This window comes from Melospiza melodia, chromosome 3 (assembly GCF_035770615.1).
Source record: "Melospiza melodia melodia isolate bMelMel2 chromosome 3, bMelMel2.pri, whole genome shotgun sequence".
In the NCBI taxonomy this organism is placed as follows: domain Eukaryota; kingdom Metazoa; phylum Chordata; class Aves; order Passeriformes; family Passerellidae; genus Melospiza; species Melospiza melodia.
Window position 1 is genome coordinate 46,202,648 of NC_086196.1, and position 26,643 is coordinate 46,229,290.

General features: G+C 33.7%; 1 protein-coding gene across 10 annotated transcripts in view; it reads right to left on the minus strand.

The window, feature by feature from the left end:
- Positions 1-26,643, minus strand: part of RYR2 (ryanodine receptor 2) — a 381,629-nt gene that overhangs the window by 45,850 nt on the left and 309,136 nt on the right. For 3 of the 10 annotated variants that reach the window (XM_063151578.1, XM_063151577.1, XM_063151576.1), the window contains 14 exons: positions 26,263-26,350; positions 25,126-25,218; positions 24,585-24,755; positions 23,555-23,614; positions 19,312-19,446; positions 17,659-17,695; positions 16,127-16,238; positions 15,385-15,481; positions 11,010-11,113; positions 10,417-10,468; positions 10,230-10,283; positions 8,576-8,599; positions 2,489-2,588; positions 1,519-1,598 (listed from right to left, as the gene is read on the minus strand). In XM_063151578.1, the coding sequence (XP_063007648.1) occupies positions 1,519-1,598; positions 2,489-2,588; positions 8,576-8,599; positions 10,230-10,283; positions 10,417-10,468; positions 11,010-11,113; positions 15,385-15,481; positions 16,127-16,238; positions 17,659-17,695; positions 19,312-19,446; positions 23,555-23,614; positions 24,585-24,755; positions 25,126-25,218; positions 26,263-26,350 (1,207 nt within the window). Of the gene's footprint in view, positions 1-1,518; positions 1,599-2,488; positions 2,589-8,575; positions 8,600-10,229; positions 10,284-10,416; positions 10,469-11,009; positions 11,114-15,384; positions 15,482-16,126; positions 16,240-17,658; positions 17,696-19,311; positions 19,447-23,554; positions 23,615-24,584; positions 24,756-25,125; positions 25,219-26,262; positions 26,351-26,643 lie in introns of all 10 variants that reach the window. The other 7 variants (XM_063151586.1, XM_063151584.1, XM_063151582.1 and 4 more) reach the window with 3 other exon arrangements.

Consider the following 26,643-nt stretch of genomic DNA (forward strand, 5'->3'; position numbering starts at 1 on the left):
ACAGTATGTTAGCATTAATTTGAGCATATTTTAATTTTTTTTAACTTTATTATAATGTGGAATAACTATCTGAAAACAGATTGTGATACCAAGAATTTACTGAGTGAACTGTGATTCTAGAATGTAATGCATTGTTGAGCAAAAAGATAGGATGATACCAGAGCTCTCCGTTGTAAGAAAACCCAGAATGCTAAAGGTCAATCTTCATAGGAAAGCTACAAGAATTCATGTTGTGAATGAAGTAAAACTATTTTTGCAAAAATAATAGGAAAAGTGGATGATAAGTAACCTCCAAAATGGGCAGCACGTAGGCAGACAGTGTTACCAAAACATATCAGTGTTAACCCAAGTAGATTCAAGATTACAGAAAAAGAATACCCCAATCAACAACATTATACCAATCAAAGCAAAGAACTCCAGAGGAGGATGATAATAATAACTTTTAAAAACCACTACTGTTCCTCTCCCCCCACCTATATCATTATTCTCAAGGAAGACTAAAAAGCTGATCTTAGGATCTAAAGGAAAATTTGAATGTTGAGCATAACACCAGAAGAAACAGGTATAAATGAGGGAACTAAAAAAAAAAAGAATTCTAACTGTACAATTGATGCTTTGATGTTTTAAGAATGTAATTTTGAGTAGTAGCATTCCTACCAATCTAAAAATACTAATTGTTCCCTGCATTTTGATTCATTAAGTCTTTATCAAATGATTTTTAAAAACAGATTGTAGGATTAGAAATTTTATGATTTTCCAATTTAATATCATGACATCACAAAGAACTGGCAGTGGCTCAAGCAAATAATTTCTACACTACTTGTAGTCTTTCATGTCAATTCCTAGCAATGACACCCCCTGAAAAGAACATTATTTTGGTTGCATTCAGCAGCTTCACTTGGGACCTTAATTGCTCCCAGTTGTCTGCGTTCTGTAAACTATACTGCAATAATTTAGTAATGGCAGGTATACACCCTTCTCAACATAGGAATCTTCAGTTAGTACAGAACCCTGAACATACCCTATATCAGCCTCTACAGCACTGCAGGATTCTTTTAACATATCAGACTTGTCCACTGGGAACCAAATATCTTACAATGGATTAGTTATTCAGGATTTTCTCTGCTTTTATCAGCAAGAGTCTCAATGCATAAGCTAAGGACTTCTGAAGTTGTGAAGTTAGTGAAGACTGGGGTCAGCAATTTTGCTCTTCAGGCTATAGGACAATGACAATCTCCCAAGAAAGCCTTCCTTCCCTAAGAATTCCTACAGAAGTAAATGATATAACATAAAATTTCTGCCTTTCAACTGAAGTGCAAAACAAATCTTTTAGCCTTGTAAACAAATAATAAATACCCATCAAGCAGGGTACTTTTGTGTACGATTTTGTTCTGCAAACAGGAGTAAGAGGATAAACAGTATGTGACAGTGACACTACCTAATGTGCTACTACAGCAATAATGACCATGGTATAAAGACCTATACTGGCTAGAAAGGTAGAACAAACTAGTATCTTACCTGCTGAACAGTAGAATTTCCTCCATTTAGGATTGCAATTCCTAGCTTTAGGGTTGCTGCAACCATTGGCCCCATCTCACCTTAAAATATTATAAAATATATTTTTGGACCATATTAAAAATAGTAATGTTTTATTATTATTATATCCATTAAATGAATTGTAAAACTGACCTATTTTTCCTTAATTTCTTCATGAGTGCCTACAGACATAGTTTAATGCATATAAAGTACACAGAAGAAGCAAAATATAAGGCAGGAATAACTAAGTTCAGGGAATATAAACCATGTTTCAATCACTAGAGCATCAAACAGTTGATTTAAGGGTGGGCTCACAATGATAAGCTGGCTTTCAAAATTACCAATATGTCCCCTCTGCATGAAAATCTGGATGTTTCCTTCTGGTTTATTCAGAAAATGACAGTGACCCAAGCATTTAATTACAGTAAACAAAATTTATAATCAGGAGTTTTTAAAACATCACTATTGTGGAAACAAATCACAAAAGAAAAAAAATGAAAGCATAAAACCTTAGAATAAGATGGTTTCTACGGGGAAAAAAATCATCATTTAAACTTTTGAAATGTTTTATCAAAGTACACCAATAAAGCAGTTATTTGATTAATGGGAAATAACAAAAGAACTTAAGTCCACACCTACTTCAGAACTGTACACATTCCAGAATTTAAGGGCCATTTTGTCATTCAGTGCTGCTAAAGCTATGAAGTAATTCACACATCCTTAAAATTAGCACTAGAAAAATTAATTACAACTACAAGAGAAACAATAATCTCATTAAAATCATTCATTATACTTTTCTGGATTAGCTGTCAAAAATTTTGAAATTTCAAGTTAATTTTGAAAGCAAATCTTAGAGCAAAACATATGCATGTTGTGCCCAATAAGACATAAAATCACTTCAAAGTTCATTAGAAATAAGGTTTAAAATTTAATCTACACACCAAAACCTTACCTTTACTTGCACTGATTGTCTGCAGAACCATCTCAGCAGCACCTCGATCATGCAGTCTGGCTTGTTGATACAGAAGTTTTTGCTTTTCCATTTCTTTTTCCTGAATAAAAATTCCGGTCATTTAACATGAGATTTGAGTTACTATCAATCCTCCAAAGGTTCTTGGTTTTGTCTTAGTATATGGGCTCTATGGCAACATCATGAACCATTTTAATACATACAAGGCTATTGGACAAATAATTAACAGGTTCAAGTAATAATCTCCACTTGGTATTTTTCTTTGATATGCTTTTAGCAGTTTATCTGGAAAGAGTCATCTCAATTGTGAATCATTAGGTTAGTTCAAAGCCCATGCTCATGATATATACTGCATGTATCAAACTTGCACTTTTGTGCTGTGTTTTTGTGCAACAGTTCATACGCTTAATAATCTTCTATAGTGTGACCATAACTTCATACTGCTCAGTATGTGACTCTTGAGTTGTAAGTTGTTGCTGAATACCAGAGTAAAAGAAACATCTCAGAATTTTTTTCAAAACATATCATTATATTACAATATAGATTGCCCCCCTACTTACAGAATATTTGATAGAATACACTGTGCTTTTATATTTTGTATTCTCTAGCGGCAACAAACAATACTGCATGGCGTTGCTTGAGCAATGGTGAAGTTTCTTTTTTTGTAATTTAAACTACTACTGAAAACATAACGAGCATAAAGAGCAAACATAAAGGCACAGTTAATTCCAGAAGAGTTTCAACTTTCATCAGGTTAATTGAAGTTTGCTGGAGAATTGAGGATGACTAAGCAGTATAAGTTGCAAAATGGAAGTTGCATAGAGCCCTATGACAGTGAGTCCATCAGATGGCGTGGTAAAAAGCTTACTCAAAAGGAACATGACACAATTAGTTAGTATCATGTCCAAAAACACAACGCCCAAAACATGTATGACCTAGAAGCAGGAACAGCTGCAGCAGAAGTAGCCAGAATGACAGCTTTGCTGCCATAAACTTTCCATCCAAGTTACAGAAAAAATACATTGGAAGATGGAAGAGGTTTAAAAAATGAAGGCTTGCTAAATAGAGGATATGAGTAATAAATTAAAAAAGAAGAGGTAAAAAAGAGAAATATGTTCAAATGAATGAAAAAGAAACCTTTAACTCAAAAGCAAACCAACACAGACATTTATGCTGTTACCAGAGAGTTCTCGCCGAGGCTGGCAAATTTGTTTCTTAAATCTTTGATAATATCGTGCTGCGGAAACAAAATTCATCAGGGTTTTTTTTTTCACACTATTAGCTCTCCTGTGGTTAAATTGTATCTTTCTTTTTGCTTTAAATTATGTGACGGATCTAGATGGAGGCACAAAAAGGAAAAAAAAATGGCAGCGTTGCTTTGTATTTAGCCATGCTAGGGTTTGAAAGTTTTGCCTTCATGTTTAAACCTCTTCCTGGGAGTTCAACAAAAACAAAACAGAAACATACACTCACACGCACACACACACCACATACACACAAACTACCAGAAAATCATGACATCACAGGTTCATTATGGCTACAATAAAATATTTTCATTTGCTTCAGAAGCCTCTGAAAGTTGATCAGCCTTTCTTTTCTTAAAAATTTTTTCCTATTTCTAGATACTTTTAGTTTTAGAACCAACACCTTTTCATCTTTCTTTCATTGCAAAATTTACTATTCACAAGCCTAACACCAACTATACTACTTTCATTGTGCAACATTTTTTATAAGAATATCAAAGATTTATAAGAATGCTTACAGTGAGGATGAATCTGCATAATCTACAGACTAACTTCTTGCAATGGCAGTATAGAAGAACAGTAGAAAGAGGCATTGCAAACAGCTTAGCATGAGAAAAGTGGCATTTCCCATGGAAATCAAGATGTGTAGGATATTAGTAACAAAACAGACCAAAAAAGAAAACAAACACCAAACCAATTCACCAACAAAAACACCACAGGCATTTCTCTTAGAAGCAACCATTCTTTGATGATAATCCACAAAGATCATGGTTCCTTCTTCGGCTTCACAATGCATTTTCACTGTTGCTTTCTCCCTGCCAACTCAATACATATATATAAATATATATGTGATGGCAGAATTTACATGAAGAGGGCCACCCATTGCCTACAAAGCATACTAAATTAATAAGGCTATCCCCATTTCTCTAAGATGTGCTTACTGTTTACACTGTTATCTGCGCTACCAGTTTCAGATTTTTGCACTTTATCCACTTGCTTGCCAGTTGAAGTCAAGAAACGACCAAAGTAATTAGCCAATTATTTGAGCTTTCTGTCATTCACCAAACCATTACAACAATAGCAAAAATACTTCACGAAATGAAACATTTAAAATAACTGAACAGAATTAAAAAAAAAAAAAAAAAAAAAAAGAAAAAACAAAAAGAAAAAACAACCAACCAAAGAAAACACAGAAGAAACACACCCCAAACCCCAATCCTCAATGAGGAACAAATCTATTTCATCTTGGATGATTTCCATTCATATAAGAAAAAGCTGACCACTTATAAATGTACATACATGTGGTCTCATATTATAGACTTTTTCCAGCATTCTACCAAACCAAGGAAACATCTGAATCATATTCTTTGAAAGTAGAGGTCCAAATATTTTCTATTTCTTTCAGGTTTTTGGGGTTTAAATCATTATGAGCAATCATACGCCAAAATAAATCAGGCAAAACCACAATTTTTAATTTGAATTTGTAGACAACGAACTTGCTAAAACTAAAGAGAAACTTTAACTGACAACTGAAATTCTTAAACTTTCTTGTAATTCATACAGAGACTGATTATTGTAGTCTCCCTTTGAGCTAGGACATATGGAGAGGTTTGTTTGCTGCCACCACTAAGCTCCAAAATACAGACCACTGGCATAAGATCTTACTTTTACAGAGCTTTTTTTCTTTTTAATATGAAATCATGAAATTAAGCTTAAGAAAATAAGAAAATATGTAAAGAACAGAAATTGCTTTCAACTCAGCTATTAGAAGATGAATGCTTCGCCTTTGAATTGTCTTCATATTTTTTCAAGACTTCTGCTTAGTCTAGAAAACAAATCCTATTAGGCAGGACTTACACTGTCAAAACATCTGTTCATTTCAATTTCAGGCATGCATAAGTATAAGCTATGTAATTAAAATATCAAGTACTCATGCATAATACTTCTGTACCTTTTTATAGATACATATTTATAAACATTTCAATCCTTTAAGTTCAATATATATTGGTTTCTGCTCTATAAAAAAATATTATTTTTTTCTAAATCCCTCTTTTGGAGTTCATCATTGAAGTATCACCACTTGTTGTGAGGGGTTTGGACTCAAGGACCTTTAAAGGTCATTTCCAACCCAACCTATTGTATTAATAAATAACGTATTCTGTAGTGTAGGAGTAAAACCATATATTAGGTTCCATACAATCCACTACATGTAGAGAAAACTGATGAAAAACACATTTTTGCATAGTTATTTGAATGTTTACCTTCTTAGAATGGATAAATTGAATATGGAGTCTGATCTTAATTAACAGAATAAATAGTTACTTTTTGCAAATATGTCGTATATGGACACAGTGGTTTATTCAGGATTTGTGATAGTAGGAGATACAGGTAACCACCTTCAAAGGGCTGTACCTCTATGAGGTTGCATTATTTGTATGAAAAGAAACATGAAAATTTTTGTCTGAGGAAAGTGACAGCACAATGTATCATTTTGTCAAAAAATTTGTGAGTAAAGAAGTCTACTAAAAAAGTTGCTACCAGTAACAGGAAAGAAAAGAACTGACATAGGAAGCTCTATTTCCTCCATTTCTTTTCTTCCTGTGAAGAGTCAATTTGAATCAATTTAATACAAATGAGTTTAAAAATAAGAGCTAAATTTTGATTCCTTCTTTGAGTTCCCATCCTACAAGTATTTAGTGCACATTAATATGTAGGAGTGACTCAAATGCAGAAAATTATTTGCATTTAGCTAGTGAAACAGTTAGATTTAAAAGAATTTCTTATCAGATGGAATCAAAGGAGACAGTGACACCAACTTTACAGGTTGCTCAATTGAGCATCTGTTCAATAAGACAAAAAGTTAACTTTGAGACAAAGGGGATGGGGCAAAGACATCTGTAATAACTCAAAGCAAATACTAGCAGGTAAATGTTGACAGGAACATACTGACATACAGAGAACATTGTTGTCACATCTACCGTTCACACTATTAACCCAATTTAAATTAATTGTACAAAAATAAGACTACCCTGCATGAGATATGAGCAACAGAATTGTCAATAAAAGACACTTGGCATTTTTATCACATTCCAAGCTTGCCCAAACATCTCTCTTGCTCTGAATGCAAAAGAATCCAAGACTTCAAACACCACACATTTTTAAAGTCTAGAGGAGCAATAGACTTTTATCCCCAAACAAACTGAACAGTCACACTTTTCACATGGATACACAGGATAGAATAAAAGAACTGCCTTCAACATTGATGTTTGATTACCAGACAGAAAGAAACACACAAATACACAAACAAAGACACACGCATCTGGTATGTACACTTTCACATCTGCACAACTGATTGATGCCATGTATGAAGAAAGCAAGGGTTATTTCTTGTTGTGCTTTTGTTCTCTTTTAAAATACTTCACAGTCAGCAAGAAAAAAAATGTTATGGAGCATATAAGATTTAGTGATAACAAGGTAAGCAGAGTGATAGATATGTAGTATTTGAATAGCTGAATTGTTGGAATGAAAAAAGAAGAAATTATATTATTAGATTCCTTATATATTTCCTTTGGGGTTTTTGATATGCACTTTGTTCAAAATAATTACAATACCTTTTAAATAATTTTTTGTGAGCACATTCATCTTCGAGAATAATGCCTTTATCATATGAAGCCATATGGAACAGACCTGTGCAAATTTTTGGAGGTGTAAGAGTAAAGTTGATCCTGAAATACATCATCTCTCCCCACAGATGCCGGGGAACCTCTTTCTTTTGTGATGTCAATGTTAATAGAAGGCTAGCAAACAAAATACCAAAATCTCCTTGCTCCTTTCCATGGAGAAGGTTGCAATTGCCATAGGAAATGAAACTTGAAGTTACTGACTGAAGTCAGGCCATTAGCTAAATCTGTGCATTTCAAATCTCAAGCAAATAATCTTTACTTACTCTAGCTGTCATTAACCACAGAACAAATAACTGTATTTAACCCTCTCAGAACCAAAAACTAGCTACTCCACACACCATACCTTCTCCCAGAATATCAGCCTTGCAGCACCACCAACAAGTGGCCTGAGTCAACAGTGGGAACTGAGACTTTGATCTGCATGAAGCAGGCAAATAGTCAGCTACATAGCCGTGGGACACCTTTCAGAAACAAATGGTGAGGCTTTCTTGATAACACACAAAAGGCTGAGCAAGAAACAGAGCCAATAAAACAATTAACAATGAAGTTTCAGAGCTATTGCCTCTATGTTCTTAGAAAAAACATAGAAGAAGTATGAATCATTTAAGGTAAGGAGTATCTAAGGAGTTTCTGTCAAATACTATAATGCTGAAGGCTGAGAACTCAGTTCCAAAGGATCTAAATCAGACATGGACTATGATTGATGCTCTCTCTGTGACAAATATTGGAAACAGAATTCTACCACTACATCAGAAACACATCTCTGCTAAGATACAGATGAAAAGTTCAACTACTTTCCCTTAATAACCACATAAGTTGCTTTACTAATTCAAATTAAGTTAAACCCAGAAACATAACTGATGCACAAAAGGCATGAACAGCAAAACAACATGAACAAGCCAAAAAACACTCTGTTTTCCCCAAAACAGTATCACAATTTTACACGGCATATTCTGCATAAATAATTCCTGAAATCTTTAAAGAGCTTGTGCACAAAAAGGGTTTGGTAGAGATGTCATGCTGAAACTGAAATGTTAAAAATTATATCAAGACCCTTTAGTTGAACTTATCCAAGATGTTGGGCCTGAAAAGTCACAAAATTAGACCCAGACAAATACACACATATTTTTTTTTTGTTTTACCTTGCTGCGTTGTGATCCTGTCACCTTAAGGAAGGGCAAGGACAAGAAGCGAAATAGTAATAAGAAAAAGAAGTCCAAATTTTTTTTCTGTAGGTGACTGACCAAATACATAAACAAAATTGTCTTTTGAACATATAAATACATTATTTAAACATAAGTTTCACAGCTACAAGAAAAATAATACAGAGAAACAGATGAGTAGGATCTTCTCTCAAGACAAAAAATTGAATGCTAAACAAAGAACCCATTACAATTTAGGTAAGGAGCACTAACAAATTTCTTACTGATAGATTTTTCATACACCTCAATGACTTCCTATTTAAAAATTTTCATATCTATAAGCATGAGACTTTTGATATCTAACAAGCATGTAGAGGCTAACTGCTAAGACCCTATAGGAATGAATAGTCTTTGTCAGTGGTATGTCATATACTGCATTCCCAGGGGAAAAGAAAAAAAATTCAAAAAAACATGCGAAAATCTGCGCTCATAATGAGATATTTATCAAGAAACAAAACTTTATATTTTGAGGATATTACTTGTAACTCAACTGGACTTCTGAGTGATTGAAAAGAATTTAGTATTTATATTCCTTCTGATTTCTTTATATAGTCAAATAGGGAATATGTACTTAAATAATTCAGTCTTATATCATGCAGCATCATGTAGAAAACATACAGAACATTCTATGTCCATAAAACAATGGAATAAAAGTAAAAATGACCCAAACCACTCCTCAATAATCAGAACAGCACATATAGTTTCACAGCAAATCAATCCTTATATTTAGAATTTAAAAAAAAATAATAGAAGTATTTATTTCATGTTTCTTTGTTTTAGTAGAGATATGAAAAATAAATAGTAATTGATTTGAAAGACACAAGAGACACCTTTTAATGTCAGAATTGTAATATGCCAAAACACATTAAAATATTAAAAATATTAAAGAGCTAATTCCCTCAGTGTCCCTCAGAAGAGACAAATTTCATGCAAATGCCATTTTATTAATGGAAAAAGAGAGACAGATCCCAGAGCAAACACAGGACAAAGACTCAACTCTTACACTTGTAATTAACTCATGTGTATATCCTTAAACAGTGATGATCACTAAAAACTCAACATTAAACAGTAATAAATATAGAGCTCCTGTTTTCAACACAAGCAAAAATTCTTAGCAGTACCAATGAACAGAAGTTCACCACATTTTATTAAGAAGTACTAACATATACGTGAACATAAAACTACTGTATGAATTGTAGGTACTGAATGTAAATGACTACTGCAAAAAGTAGCATTATGGTATTTTAAAAATCCAAACTAATGGTAGGACAGAATAATTTAAAAGATTCAGTCTGTTATTATCAGACTTTTAGACTAAGTTACTATCTGTAATACCTAACTAAAAAGTTAAAGTTAAATGAGATAAATTTAGATCTACTAAACTATTCTCTATTTAATCTTATGTAATACTGTGCATGTTTTTATTTCACTAATATTAATCTGGGGACTTATACCTGCCATATCCAGCTTGTGACATGCAGTTCACTGGCATAATAAGCTGCAGTAAGCCATGAACCAAAAAACATAAATGTCAGCTGGAAGCTATGAAATAATGTCTAACATGACATGAAAAACAAAACAAGTATAATCTTACTTCAAAACTCTTCACTTCTTCTTCACCATCATCATCTTCTTCATCATGGCAGCTCTGATACCATGTAGAAAGAAAACATTGCTGATAACTCACAATTTACAGGTAACACTTTACAAATTAATTATCTTGATCTTCCAAACTAACTTAATTAAAACACAAAATAAGCAATAGGTATCAAACAAGTTACCTTTGCCATAATGTCAGCATAAGCCATATACAGGAAATCTTCTTCTAGTTTGCTGGTTAACAGACAGAGGAAAGGTAAAATGAGAAAGATTAATTACAGTAGAACTGAAGTGCCAAAATATTTTTAAACATCTTAAAAATATTTTAAAGTAACTTCTATGTTCATAATTACTAAAATATTTTTGGAAAATGAAGACTTTATTAACTTATGCAAATACAAAAGTATAGCCAGCTACAAACACAGTACTCAGAAATTCATAAACACCTTCCAGTAAAGTGAATATAGTTAATTTTTAATTATACTTAGAATATATTTCATACTCAGAATGTAACTGTCAATAGGGAACATAGACACAAGACAGAGGAGTAGTGAGCCCTGAACACAGTATCCATAGCTGTGAAAAAGTCATACTAAAATCTCTTTACATACCACAAGCTAAAGAGGTTTGAGTGTAACTCAAACTCACCATATGTTCATATGCACAGTTTGGCCTAGCTTATGCAATCTCGCTTGAAAAGAGACATATATGACTTCAAATACAGGAGTAATCTGAAAATCTGCACACACTCTGAAGTGTCTCACACCATCCCTACCATTTTTCAGTCAGGGCTGTTCGACTGAATAGCAGAATAAGTTGATGTAAAGGATCAACTCTTTTAAGGCTTTCATCTTCTTCTGGTGGTTCCTCTCCAGGTTTCTTTAAGGAAAAAAATAATTTAAAAGTATATTTAATTCTCTATAGTGAAAAATTTTTCACTCTGTGCAATTTTCTAATCATTTAATATTAACATAGGTAATTTTGATTTGAACAACCAGGAGGAAGCAACTTCCAAGCAAAGTATGACAAAACTGAACCCCGACTGCGTTTATGACCATGAAGACTTACAAAGATGATGCCCCTTGCAAAGCTTTGCATTTCTTCTCCTCATAAAAATCAACTCTCTTCCCTAGATTCAGAAAATAACTTCAGTCTTACTCTGTTATCCAGAACTAGTGGAAACCACATGCCATCATTTATTATTACACTGTCTGTTGCTATGTTAACGAGCTTCATCAGATAAAAATGAAAATCCTGTTTCAAGTCTGTGCTAGGTATAATGCTCACTGAGAAACTCTGAGTGACTTTGAGGGAGAAGAAATCCAAACCTGAAGTTTACCAACAGTTTTAGACAGCTCCAGTCTACCAACAACACTAATGTTGGCAGGATGTAGAATTTTAGGACATGTACAATCAATAATGTACAAAAAATATTATATATCATTCAATAATAAATATAAATGCATAAAAAGGGTTTTTTCATGTGGTTATTTTTCTTTCAGTTTTAGACTGAAAGTTTTAGCTTTAGTTTCAGTTTTAGCTCTAGTTGCCTTTCTTTGAAAGAAAATGTGGTCCTAAATACTACAATGACAACAACGAAAGTGGTGTTCTGAAAAGCATCTATACAAATCTCTGACTTGTTATTGTTTGCCAAAAGGCATTTTCAGAAAGAAAGTTTTGCCTATCAAGTTATTAACAAAATTGCTTCATCCAGACACTTTTTTCTATGAAGAATATAGAAGCTCAAAGAAAATTGGTTGAATAAATTATGCCCGCTCTTTGCCCTTGTTTTCATCTAGCACTATACACCAAAATACACATAAAAAGAATTCCATGCATTGATAGGACAGAATGAGTAATACATTATTATATTGCCATATATTATCTTTTAAGTAATAAGGATAGGTTGGCCACTTCAGAGATATAAGGAAAATGGATTGCTGTCTATTACGAACACAAATTTTTCATGCCAGAGAGATTCCTGTGGGAATGCCTATAGCTTTCTATGAATACTACTATTTCTATGGGCCTGTGAAGTCCACCTTTCTCATGCAGCTGTACCAAGCATGACTGGCTGCAGCTAAGAATTCCCTTCAGCTGATGTCTATGCACAATGGTTGTTCCATGTGCCATTCTATGATGGCCATACAAGGTTCATGTCACATTTTTCAGTATGTGATGATATTTACAGTATCAATAACAAGACCAGAACAATTATGGATGTCTTCCCCTGCTCTTTATTTCAATCTCATTTAGAATGCTGACCTTCTCTTTAATTAACTGACAGTATTCTGTACTTCATAATGTTATCAACCAGGATATCTCCTTAATGTTATAAAAACTGATGAAACAAAAGGGCAGAAGTTGTGTTAATGTGTTACTAGTTTACATAGATTTATTGAAATTAAATGGAGGATCAAATTCACCAATGACTAAGTTAAGGAGAACTCCTTATTAAGCACAGCATGAACACTAGAATCAGTGGTTTTCTGAAATTTCTGGCAAATAAGTATGCTTAATATTCACCATCTTGAGACATTTGCCCTACAATTATTTAAGTGTAAAACAAAAAGCTTTACCTGAATGTAACATAAGAGGGTAAAACAAATAGGTTGGGTAAGTTTTAGCTGTCATTTCTAAATGTTGAAGATTTAAAAAATATTATTTTATATAATTTTATTGTATTATTAATATTTTATATAATCTAAATTTCTATTAAACAGATTGTTCTTACAATTTATTATGTCCAATTATCCACCAACAATTATGTCAAATAAGCTTGTGTTCATATAACCTATTTATTTAAGCAGAAGCATTTTTACAATTAATAAAAAGTGCTGAATACCTTATGATGCTAACATCAAACATAAAAATCTAGTTGCCTCAGAGGCTTGATATGTTGAATCAGAATTAAGAATCAGCACAATTAAACTCCTCAAAAAGAGCACAAGTGAATTCTTTTATCCTTTAAATTCACAAGTGGAAGAAGAAGATTCACTTCTGTATAACAGACTTAAGGAGAGAAGATTGAGGGAGAAAAACTGCAAGTGTAAGTTCAGTTCTCTGCTTTCATGTGAGGGAAATGCTTAATTCCCAAATCCCAGAAAAGGCTTTTACCACCCGTCCATAAATCACTGGGATCTGGCAAAGTCAGCAATAAAACAGCTTTGACTGTATTTGTTCCTTTCAATAATTTTTACTTAGCAGAAAAGAATGGTCAAGGTTCTCAGTATTGAGAAAGAACTCACTATGGTAAAAAAGATTGTAGCGTACTAACTAGACAGAGTTAAAGGACAGGGAACTTGCCTATGGTTTCTGGGTCCTGGATCAATTAATTTTCCTATTTAATATGTGAACTGTCCAGAAACTTCAGACAAGCCTTCAAGAATACATCAGAGAGCCCAAGGCTCCCCCTTTCTCCCCTTCCAGATGAGTTCTGCTACTCTAGCCTAGGCTGTGATTCCATCTTGACAGTTCAATAAACTTTTAACTCCTTGCTAAACCAGGGTATAGTTTCCCTAAGAGGAAACTTCACCAGCAACACAAACACATCTTTCATGACGTCCACAAAACATTCTGTGTCAGATTCACAAAGCTGAAACTCAAATTCTCACTCTTCTGGGAGTGAGTGCTCTAGGGCAGCAAGAATGTGATGTAAATTTATTTAAAAGACAGATGGAGTTTTGTGTGCTCTTTTTAATGAAAGGTGCAATACATGTCTCCCAAAGAGAGCAATGGAAACACACAAATCCATATTTTTGGGGAATTAGAAGGGAATTACTGTAGGGTTTTTTTCCTTTTTTTAAATAAAGGATGATATAAAAGCCAGGTCAGTCTGTTTCTGTCCTCTCAGAGAAAGTTTTTCACTCAAGCTACTGGTTGGCAAGGAGTTATTAATAAACTTAGCAGATATATGGGTTCATCATGGAGGTAAGGAGATAATCCTTTATGTCAGTGAAGCCAAATTACCATGCTAGGCTATTTCCTTAGGTGCACACACCTGCAGGTACATGCACACGTGTACACATGCACACTCATGCTCCAAACTGCTAAAATAGAATTATTTTTGAGACTGAACCTGCACTTTTTAAAACACTTGCATTGTGTTGGGATACATAAGGATATCAGTTTAAAAGGCTGTATCCAAAGTAAACATTTGTAGAAGTCTCTTTAATTTTCAGAGTAAGAATAATATTGCTCATAAAATAAGGATGCCACTATAAATTAATGCTGCATGTGTGCTAGCAAAACTGAACTTCCAAAGTCTGTCTGTGTTGAGCTCATTGCTGTTGATTTCCCTTTCACTATTTTGATCCTAATTTTCAAAATTGTTTACAGCTTGGGTGACTGGTTTCAGGCATAAGCTTTAAGGAGTAAAAGCAGTTTATAATTTTTTTTTTGCTAATAGAAATTTTATGGTTTTCTTCCTCTCTCTACTGCAGAGAGCAGGCTCCCCTTACAATAAAAAGACTTGTTTCAGATTGTGTTTTGTTGGACCTCCCAGGGACTGAATCAGTTCCTAGTTTCTTGCCTAAGCTGTGAAAATGCTACCTTTCAGAGAGACAATTGTAAGGGATGAGGACCCCAGACTTAAATGGAAATTACTGTAGTTATTTGCAAGGCTAAAGACATGGCTCTAACACTTCACTACTGGGAAAAATCTTCATGTCCCTGCCAAGAGGATTCTTCTGTGAAGAAGTAGACTCTGACAGCTTCTAAGGAACTGACTGATTAAGACTAGATTCCTCTAGTTTCATATTCTAACCTTTTGACTTAAATGGCTTTAATGTGGATTATGTAGTCCTCAAATACACAAAGGTTAGCTGCAAAACAGGAGGGAACAGGTTGTTCCAGTTCTCCACAGGGCAGAAGATAAGAGACAGGGGAATGACAGCAATTGATATGTAATTTAGGAGAAAAAGCTTTATAAAAGGTTATTGAAGCCCTGAAGCAAAGAGCCTGAGGGGATTTTGAAATCTCCATCATGTGTAATTTTTAAAAAGCTGTCAAAGTGACTTGGTTATAGCTCATCCCTTTGGGTAGAGATAGCTTAAGTGATTTCTTAGCTACTTCAGAGATTTATAATTATTACTATACAAGGAGAATGTTAATCCATAATAAATTCCTATGACCCTTTCACCCAGACGTACTGCTAAGTCTTCTATCAGTTTGTCTTCAAAGTAGTGTTCTTCTGTTTCAATCCAAGATTTGTCATAGCCTTGAAGAAAGAGATTGACGGCTCGGTGTCTAAAAAGGAGCATTTAAAACAAAAACTGTAAACTTGTAAAAAGAAGATTTGACCAATATGAATTTCATTTAGCTTGAACAACTGTCCAGTCAGTACAATAATAATTTAGAAGGGAAGAAAAAGTTCTATGTTAAAACCTATCAAAGCACCCATTTAAAAAGCCAATTTACATTAGGATGTTTAAGATTTAAAACTGTGTCACACTAACTTGTAAAACTGATGCTAAAACATAGTAATAATTATTTAGGAATAGATAATAAATAGAATTGTGAAGAAATTTAAATGCAACAAATAAAAAATAAATTATCACATTGGTGAGTTTTATGTTCTTTATATATAAAATATTTTTTATATTTTTAATACAAATATTAAGATAACAGAAATGGATAACTTTGGGTTGTGCTCAGATGATTGCATTTTTTAAAGCTGAGAATTAGACTTAAAATTAGAAATTGAAAATTATATTTTTTGTTATTCTTTTCAGAAGATGGGGAAAAGTAATTAAATCTAATAAATAAAGCAATATACAAGCTATAATACCAAGTTTATCAATTACTGGCTTTCTTTTTTTTTTTCCTTTTGAGCTTGCCAAATAGCTCTGTATGAACTGTAGTGGATTTGTGAAAGAACAATACAGCTCTTACCTTGGCAGATTATACAATGGTGCCATTCTAAAGCAGGCCACTACTGCTCTTTTCCTCTGTTTGGACAGCAGCTTATGCCACACTGCTTTTTTGGACCGCTGAGGATGCTCAACCTGTTACAAGAAATACACATGGAAAAATAATGTGGCAATGTCCCTAATGTCAGAAAACAGTAATATTAGTAAAAATGTTAGTTAACAGATAAATCAAGTAGAAAAGAAACAGAAGAAGAATAGATCAGAAAAAGGGTTCTAGACAGAGTTCAAGCATTCAGCCAAATCATAGAATCAGAATTTAGAAAATAAACTTAAAGCAAAAATCTCCCTTTCTTGGTACGATATAGATATTCTTCTTTTTCACTTAATTCTACTTTTGCTATCTTTTATATAGCACACTATCATCAATAAGGCCATCTCTCAGGAAGCCTTAACTTTCAATGCAAAGAGCCTTCTTTCATTCTATCTTTTATGTGTAACTCTTTACACATGTACAGGTAAATTGTACTCACATTGCCTCAGACAATGTTTTTAAAGAAATTTTCATGGATACAAAAAATCTTTTATTTGTAATATTTACCATAATCAGTTACTATGGAAAGGAAGTAACTTCAGGAAAGAATGACAAGTACAAAAACTTAAGACCAAATCTTGCCTATGAAGCAGCACACACAGAATGTACATCAAATGTACATCAATACTTCAAAACTTTAGCTACATTTCAGAAAACCAAAGCTCTGTCTTAAAATATATTCTCTTTCTGCATCTTGGCTCTACAGTAGCATGAGATGAAATAGGGTGTGCTCCCTCTTTATCTTTTATGACTTTAGGGTTTCTTCTTCTGTCTTTTAGAACCATGACTGCAGACTGTGCTACAGATCACTCCTTTCCCACAGCCTATTTAGTTTCTGTGATTTATTTCACACATCTTCCATAAAAATTACATAATTTGATTTAACCTATACAGCTGTTGTAGAGTTAAGGGGAGTTGAACTTTGGGGTGGGCTGTTTGGTTTTTTATGGATGGTTTGTTTCTTTTACAAACAATTACACTCCTCTGTGTTCCAACAGCATCAAAGAAGCCAGTGGAAGCTGGCATTTCTACCCCGAAAGTCTTGCTAATTCTCCCTTGCAATAAAATCAAAAATGAAAAAAATGCAGTGGCAATTCTGATATTTATGTAGACTCAAGATTCAATCCAAATTTGGTTATCCAGTTTAGTGAAATACAAAAAAATATTAATAGTAAAACAATGGACATTTAATTAAACAGACAAAAACACTGCCATTCAGTGAAATATAGAATTATACTTGTAAGATTAAATAGGAGCAATCTTAAGTAGGTTCTTTCTAAAAGTTAAAACAGAAAAGAAAAATATTTTTTAAAAGGAATGACAAAAAAACATTCACTGCCAACATGTTTACAGTCACAAAAACAAGTGCCAGCACTACTACTTGAAAAGTCAGACAAATCCAAATTAGAAAGTTAGGTAATTAGTAATATCTTCACAAACAATTATAAAACCCTCAATACTTTCCCAAAAGAAATAGCCTCGGCCTACGCAAGCAGATTTCTGAAAACAGTAAAAACAAAGAAGTTAGGTCTGCATGGAAAGAAAACACAAAGAATGGACTGTTCATGGCTAGTGCAATACAGAAAACATTTAAAGTATATATGGAGAACAGAGTATTTGTATACAAAGAACAAAGGATTACTCAAGACTGTCATTAAAACAGATGCAGTGCTCATATACTCATTAAGTTTTAAAGACACCAGATTTCCCATTTCAGTAACAAAAGCTCCTGAGAAATAGGTGCAAGGCAGCCATTAAAAAAAAAAAGGCAGAAAACTTGTCAACAAGTCATTGTTTAAGTCTGATCAGAAGTATTGATCTTAAATGTTGATCTGGATGGGAATTCATCCTGTTCTGCACTATTGCTGGATCATGTCAGTCAACTTTGATAAAATCAAGGTAGAAGAGAAAACCTTTCCCTCCTTCCCCCTCATATTCCTAGCTTTTCTCTAGTCTTCTTTCCTCAGAGCAAACCTATATCCTTTCAAATCAGGACCCATTCTCCTCTCTCGCTTTCTCTCAGAGGCAAACCATGATTGACAAGGATTTACTTCCATACTTCTATCCCTTTTTGCTTGCTCCCTGCATATTCAGCAACAGGTAAAAATTAGTGACTCCTCCTTATTCTCTTCTACCAAACTGTGTAAGGCTGTTGAACTTGAAGCAAATCCATATCAAGGCTGGCAAACTATATGAAGAAGAGTTGTGTGATGCAACAGACAGGATACACATATTCACATCAACACACCTTCTGCAGAGTGTGTATAAGAGCACATTCACACATCTCTCAGGTTCCTATTGACTGAACCAGTGAGTTCCTGACAGTGAGGAAACTTCTTGACATTGGATCTCAAAACTTTCTGAGTGAAACCAACTAATCTAATGAGAATACAAGAGAACCTTGGATTTTCAAATGTTCTTTGAAAAGGAAAAAAAACAAGTAAAATTTATATGAAGATAGTTTGTAATGTATGGTCTGCAACCAGATATATTCATGTCTGCCATTAGGAACACCTTCAAGTTTTTGTCCTGTTTTTTCACTACATGTTAAAAAGGAAAAAAACATAATAAATCCAAAGTGCATAACAGGGAATAACTCAAAGAAAAGTTACAAAAATAACTTATCAGCTATTCTTTGACCTATAAGATGTATCCATATAGGAGATTTTTTAACTACATATTTTAAAAACTATGGAAAGGACACAAAATAAAAAACAAAATTACTTAAGTAAAAGTTACTGCAGTTCAGGCCACATAGGAAGCTCATCTATTAATGCAAAATTAAATAATACAATAGAGTTTTTTGCCAGATTCTGAAGCAACCTAAAGTTTCTGACAGAGTTTTCCAGAAAAAAATAATTCCTCCAACCTGCTTCTGTTGTTTCTTGAATGCAGCATATTGGCCAAACAAATTGTTGGAGTTGCTGCAAATACACTGCAAGATAGATATGACTATAACACTGGACTACAAAAAACAGGAGTAAGCACATAAAAAGTAGCTATCAAAAGAAAGAAAAAAGATTGTAGCATTAAATACAGCAGGTGAAAGTACAAATGAAAGGGTGAATACTTTTATTTAGATTAAGAAGCAATGAAATTGGTAAAATGTGTCTAACCTGTTCCAGGTGAAACAGCACATTAGCTATATCAAGGACCCTTTCCACAGTCTTTTCTGGATCTGAGGAATCTTCAGTCCTGTTTGGCAAATCTTTGTAAAGTGCCATCTGCCATCTAATGGCGGGATCCTCAAGCTGCAGGAGAAACATTTCACATGTCACCAAGGCAAGATGTTCCAAACAGCTTAATTAGTTGAGAAACAGCTTCAAAGGTAAACTGAAACACTTTATATTGCTAACCTACACATTTACATAATCCATCCAGCATCCATTACACTGTGAGAACAAGACTAATTTGTGGAATGCTTTGTAAGAGCTTCCAGAAAACATAAATTGTTTTGGGTTGGAAGGCAACTTTAAGGCCATCTACACCCAACACCTCTGCCATACACAAGGACACCTTCCACGAGAGCAGATTTCTCAAAGTCATGTCCAACTCGGCCTTGAATACTTCCAGAGATGATGTTTCCACATTTTGTATGGGTGACCTGTCCCACAGAACTAAAACACTAATAACCATACAAATAGCAAAAAATTATTGGTCAACAAATAGCACTGGCACCAACAATGAATATAATATTTGAGGAAAAGTAATGAGTATGAGGTACACAGGCATAAGGTAATACACTGCCTTTCCCATTATTAAATGAAACAACACTAAGAGTTGCTCTATTAGTTGGGATTACTTAGTTTTCAGTCATGGAAATTAGTAGTATTGCTATTATTTACACCTATTTAAAATTTTTCTTTAATCATTAGAAAATCCTCATTTTACTGATTATTAGCTAAAAAATTAAAAGTTAATTTGGAAAACTGAAATTCAGATGCATTTGCTTATCAGCCTACAAATTATAAAGAACTGTAAGAAGCAAAACGGTTTTTATCAAGTTTTTCTCTTTACATTTCATTTTTTCTACTTCATTAATTTGTAATTCCCTGTTTTCCAACTGGTGTTTTCTTTTAGGTTTGTTTTGTCTTCCCAGTCCTTCTGCTAATCAAGACTAATGCAACACACTTTGCAAGCATTTACCGTGCCAATGACACTGATGACCCATTTTACTGAGAACTGTGGCCAGTGATCATTCCTGATTCTGCAGCTGCTGTTGCAGACACACTGGCCCAGATGGCTGGAGAACTCAGGGGCTAAACCCTACAGATTTCCCGAGGGCTTGAACTCAACACTTACTTGTCTAAAACTTCTTTGTGAATCCAGATTTCAATTTGTGCCTGAGACAATAATGCTAATTCACCTCCTCAAAACATATTACGATACAAGGCTTACTCAAGTTCCAGGAATGATTAAAAACTTACACAGTTGTTCATTAATAGTTTATTACAACCTAGAAAGCCACATTTTGCAGGCATTTCTTCCACCTTTCGGCTTTTCCATTTCTTAACAACTGGCACATCCACAGTCTTTGTTTGAGCATTTGACTGGATCATCATGAATGGATAGTCCACAAAAGACTTTTTAATCACAGGTGGAGATGTCTTTTGATCTGAGGACTCCTCACATTCTATCAAGGTACAGCTTTTTTGTATAGGTAGTTTTCTAAGGGCATGAGTAGTTGGCATTTCAAGGTGTGAATTAGAATGGCTGGAAGAAGATTTTGGTGACTTGAGCTTCATCCATGTCAAAATGAATGCAAGTTTCATCATCAATTTCTTGAAATAAAAGGCTTGGTACTGAGTAACAGCATGCAGGCATGCAAGGAAAGGAAAGACAGAAACACGGTGAAGACAAATGTAGACAAAGGTAGACAAATGCATGAAATAGACGCCATAACATTAATAGCTAAAGATTCAGAAGGATGATTCTTTAACAGTGTAGTACTCCAAAAAGGAATCTAGATAAATTTCATTTTAGCTCTAATGTAAGTAACAGAATGTTAGGTGTCTGTGAGAAGAAGTTGTTAACAGAAAACACCATTTAAAGAAAGAATATTGCTATGGTTGGGAGCAAACTAGCCTTTCAAAAAGCAGTATTTTTCCTATATTTTGAAAGCCACTTTACACAAATACCACTATAACTAAGTTACATATTAATTCATAGTAAAAAATAATAATTTCAATTTATAAGACTATTTGGCCCTCATTCTATTATATCTGATTCAATTAGACAACAAAAGGGTAGTCTATGCATGATGGCATCATTTTTTGTAACAAGAAATATCATCTTGACTGTATAGTGACTGAATCCTAACGACATCAGAGAATTATGGAATAAATTGTATTGTAATTTGTACATAATTACTGAATTTAACGTTAGACGTTATACTTTAAGTAACTAGCTACACACTTATATTTAGTGTTAACTCTAGGATGTGTCACTGATAAATCACCGTTTTGTCTGCAGTTAACTACTTGTCACATACAGGTCTAAATCAAAGCTTTTAAAATTTATTAAAGCGATATGTAAAAAGCTATAAAATAAAGCTAACTACAACTGCAGTTTAGCTTTGTTATCTATGTTTTATGTCGTTCTCTTTCAGATTTTCATCCTCCACTGGGAATTCATTCAAAAATAGGGACTTCTACAGTCACTGATGAAAAGTTTACAATTGGAAAATCCAACAGTGTGGATTTTGGATTAGCTAAAATTACTTTTGTCTTAATTATCAAGGCACTGTGAAATTGCATCAATCTAAGAAATTTAAAAGAAATTTTATTCTCATGTAGTATAAACAGAGAAGATGTAAGTTGCTAAACAAGCGCAACCTTTTAATTGAAGCATAGGAAGCTTCTGAAGAGAAAGCACAGACCAAGGTGTTAGGATGTATCATGACTTCCAGCAACAAAGCAGCAACAGACAGAAATTTCTTAACAGCAGAACATATCACTGAAGAAACAGAAACTGAAGTAGTTAAAACAGGAGGATAAGTGCTAAACAGCAACATGAAATCCCAGGCAAGACTTGTAACTGCATGGCTCACAAAATTACAATGTACACATACTGAAAATGCCATAACAGAAATATCTATCACTGTCATTAAGAAAACAGTATTGAAGTTTATACACAAAATCACCTCATGTTCAAAGTTTTTATGTTCATGGCATTCACACTGTTTAAGTACTGTTGCTCGTTAAGATATTCAGAAACACTGCTTTCTTCCTAGCACTTTGCCCGTTTGTTTTCTGCTTCTCAGTATATAACAATATTTGCTATATAAGGATAAGTATTTCAAGGTTTTAGGATTTAACCAAATCTTTTGCTTTTGAGTAAACTTTTCTATGTGCAAACCCTATCATTTAAAGCTACTGGATTAAACACTTTTGTTGTTAACACTGCAGAGACATATGGAAAATATGATGGAAGAAAATTAATCTTCACATATTATTCAGGAAGAACCATCCCATGACCAGCTCATCAAAAAAAAAAAATAAAAAGTTATTACTGCCATGCACTGATTGCAGTGGAATCTAGACTTCTGAATGATTCTTAAATACCAGTTCAGAAAAAAAGCACCAGATTTTCAACTCATGTTTACTCTTTTGTGACCTTTCAATAAGCACAGAAAACAGCAGTTTAGTTTCTCTTGAGGTGAACAAAAGATGGGGAAGAGAGAGGAAGTAGAGGAGAATCCTAAGTAAAGCAAGATGCATGGGTACGATTCCGTCTATCTTCAGGAGCGGAGAGAGATGCATAATTTTATTACACTCCCATATTCTGCCTTCTTTTTCTTTATTTGAAGCATTAATAAAACAGCTCCATTATGCTGGCCATTTCAAGACTTTTCCCCTAAAGCTATTCACCTGGCACTAATTGGAATTCAGTAACAGAAATCTATACTTTTTCCCAAAATACCTTATTTTCCCAGGGCTGAAAAGCAGGAACCAAACTGAGAAAACTTGAGATTTTTCACTTTACAGAGTATGTCAAAATGGCAGCTTTCTTTTCATTTACACTTCAAGTTGATACTAAGTAACTTTGAGCATTTTGCAGACTTTATCTCAAATAGGAGTAGCTGCAGTTTTAACAGTAATAGAACTTCCCTCCATCTCCAGTTTTGTATTAATGGTGTGAATGGAGAGAGATTTGAAGGGCCATACATCATTGTATATAGGGCACATAAACACACATTTAAAACCTAACATTTAACAGTTAATATTAACAAGTTACTTGACAGAAGAGAATAAGGGACTACAAGTTATCCTAATGAACCAAGGCAGGTTGCCATTATACAGCGCCAACAAATGAATTCAAAGGAAGAAAAATCAAATTTACAAACTGCACATAGATTACCTTGCCCTGAAGGTGAAGATTACTACGGATGACATCTCGTACTTCATCTTCAGTGTCTTTCTGCCAATAGATTACAAATCATATAAATTAAGAATGGAAGGTAATTAGGAAACATTATGATTCATATAAATATCAACCTTGGGCTTCATAAGATGATGAATGAAACTGACAATGTGACAGATTGAGAAATATATCAGAGACAAACCTTTTCTTAACCAAGCTTGCAGGATCAAGTACTGTATGGCATCATGCATATCTGTTCACAGCAACACACTGCATGCGAGCCTGAATTCATATTGCTAACATACACAGACAGAAAGTTTGACCAAATCAAGTCAATAATATGAACACAGTCTGTTATGATTTGAGTTCTCTTTTTTTGCAGAGCTCTTTCATAGCATCCTTTATAGGATTCAGTTCAGCAGTCCAATGGTCCTATAAGCCCCTGGAGTGTATAAAGTATTATAGCTTGAGAAAAGGAGTATATTCCAAATTAAAATCAAAGTATTGCACTGTGAGTATATACCCTAAAGAATCACTTCTGAAACAGTCTATCCCTACCTAAATTCTTTCATTCACATGAGAGTGATTAAAAGGAATTAGTTGTACTGGGCACAGAAGTTAGGAAACAGCTAGTTCTTAATTTCATGAGAGTCACAAAATCGACTAGATTAGAAAAGACTTTAGAGATCAACTCCAACCAAATTCAAGCTTCATAAAAATATAAAAAACACTGTTTTGCATTAACAATTAAGAAATAACTAGTTCAACTACTGAATGCTATCTCTGTTCATATCCTGATCATTCTGAAATACATCCATACTGATCATAAGTATGTTCAAATTGAAATGTTTTAAGCCATGAGGAAAATATGTAGATATAAACCATAATCACCCACTGGGCCCTTATTAAACAGAGTTATAATCTTGATTCTCTGCATCATGCTGTAAGAATGAACACAGGGTGAAACATTAAAAAAATTAGATTACTAAATATATTTAACTTTTAGAAGTGCAAAAAGAGCACCTACCATGCTAAAACGATTTTTGGCCAGTGCGATTAGCTCTTGGTCTCCAGGAGCACAAATGTTTAGGCCTATTGGAAGCAATCTCTTCAGTGCTGCCACAATGAGAGAGGTCTGCATAGAGTAGCGGTCCCCTTTTCGCTTCATCTTCTTCCTTTCCTGGTCAGAAACTGCTGCCTGCAGAATAAAGTAAAGATTAAAAAGACACCAAATCCAATATCAAATAAAAGAATTGTACTAGCAACTTTGTACTTGTCTCTGGTTGGACAGTTTCCTTATTACCTATACAGGTGTGACGTCATCCAGGGGAACTGGCATTTTAACATTGCCAATATTTTGCAATGTGTTACTCAAATGACTGTGTTTTGTGTCTCAACATAGTGTTTTCAATAGATTTCTTCACCAGAAAAAAAAAAAACCAAAACAAAACATAAAGTAAATCCCCTCCCCTCAAAAAAAAAAAATAAAAAATTAAACAACAAAAGCTGCTTCTATGGAATCTTGCTGACTCCTTCCCTTCACAAAGAGAAAAACAGGATTACGCTACCTTAGACATCTTAGATTTGGTGTCACTAATAAGGAAAGACATGTTGTTGATTTCATTTTGTACCACAAAGTTCTGCTCTTCCCTTTTGAAATTCTGAAAATATACAAATCTCAGTTAGAAGCATTTATATGAGTCCTCTATCTAAACATACCTTAAATAAAAGTACAAATTAAGTAGAAATCTGTAAAATCCACAAGTTAAAACAAGGGCAGTAAAAATTAACAGATGATCAACCATGCCCTTGAATTTCAGCTTCATTTACATTGCATAACTCAGGTAGTCTACGTTTGGGGATTTTGTCCATGTTAGAGAGAAGGAAAGATTTCTCTAGTTATGAAAAAGACATGATAAAAATCTCACTCCTCCTCCAATTCAATATAAAAATATTGTACATGTTTTCCCTTAATAATAAATTAATAATTCATTTTCCCCCATTATATACTTCCACTATATTCAGGTACACAAGAAAATACTTAAATAAAATACTGAAATTATGAATACACAGGTGATTTCATTATCTGGTATCTACCTATAGTGTAATCACTTCTTGTGCACAGTGTCGTTTATAATAAATGTTACAGCCAAATTCAGGCACAAGTACTGAAGTTATAAGGCATCATGTTCCCCAGACTTGAGACAATTGAAGCTATAGTAAATAAAGAAATTTCATATAGACAAAAGTCCATACAAAGATCTAATGCCTTAAAGCAATTTGGTTCTTTTGCGTTTTTAATTCTTTGTGCTCCAGTAGTCACTGAATCAGGTTTTACTTAAGAAGTATCAGTACTTACTAGGTGTGATTAAAAAAAGGTTATGTGGTTAAAATAATTGAAAAGAAAAAAAATGGTAAGCATACAAAATGCAATGAGTTTAACACATTAAAAAAAAAATCCCAAATAACAAACTAGAATCTGTAAGAAAAATTTCTTTAATCAATTTACTATGTTACAAAAAAACCTATCCAATTCTCCTATTTTCTCTGCAATTTCAAAAGTATTAGAAATGTGACTCATTAATGTCTTCCCATCTGCAGTTTCACTTGTTGTTAATTGTGTTTGACAAATATAACCACTAAATAACTGATCTACCTTTTAAGAAGCCTCACTAAAAAAAAGTATTTACCAAGGAATTACTTACATGAGATTTTAACCAGTAAATGAAAACCTCAGCCACCATGCGGAACAACTCTTCTGCTTCAGGATTGGGCTCTTTGAGCCATTTTGCCCTAAAATTTGGTAAAAAGGTGAAAAAGGGGATAATCCTCATTGTCTTAATGCTTTGAAATCACTTTTCAACATTTTACAAGGATACAAATCAACAAAACCAATAATATATGCTTTTAATCCTTTCTGGTAGCAGTGGCTTTTTGATGTCCTATTTCAAACCCTTACAATCCTTTAATATTAATCCTAATTCTAATCCAATAGATCTGGACTGAAATTATGTTTTGTTTTCTTCTCAAAAAGCCCCCAGCTCCTCCTAAAAGTCAGAAAGCATAAGCTTGAGCAACTGCAAGAT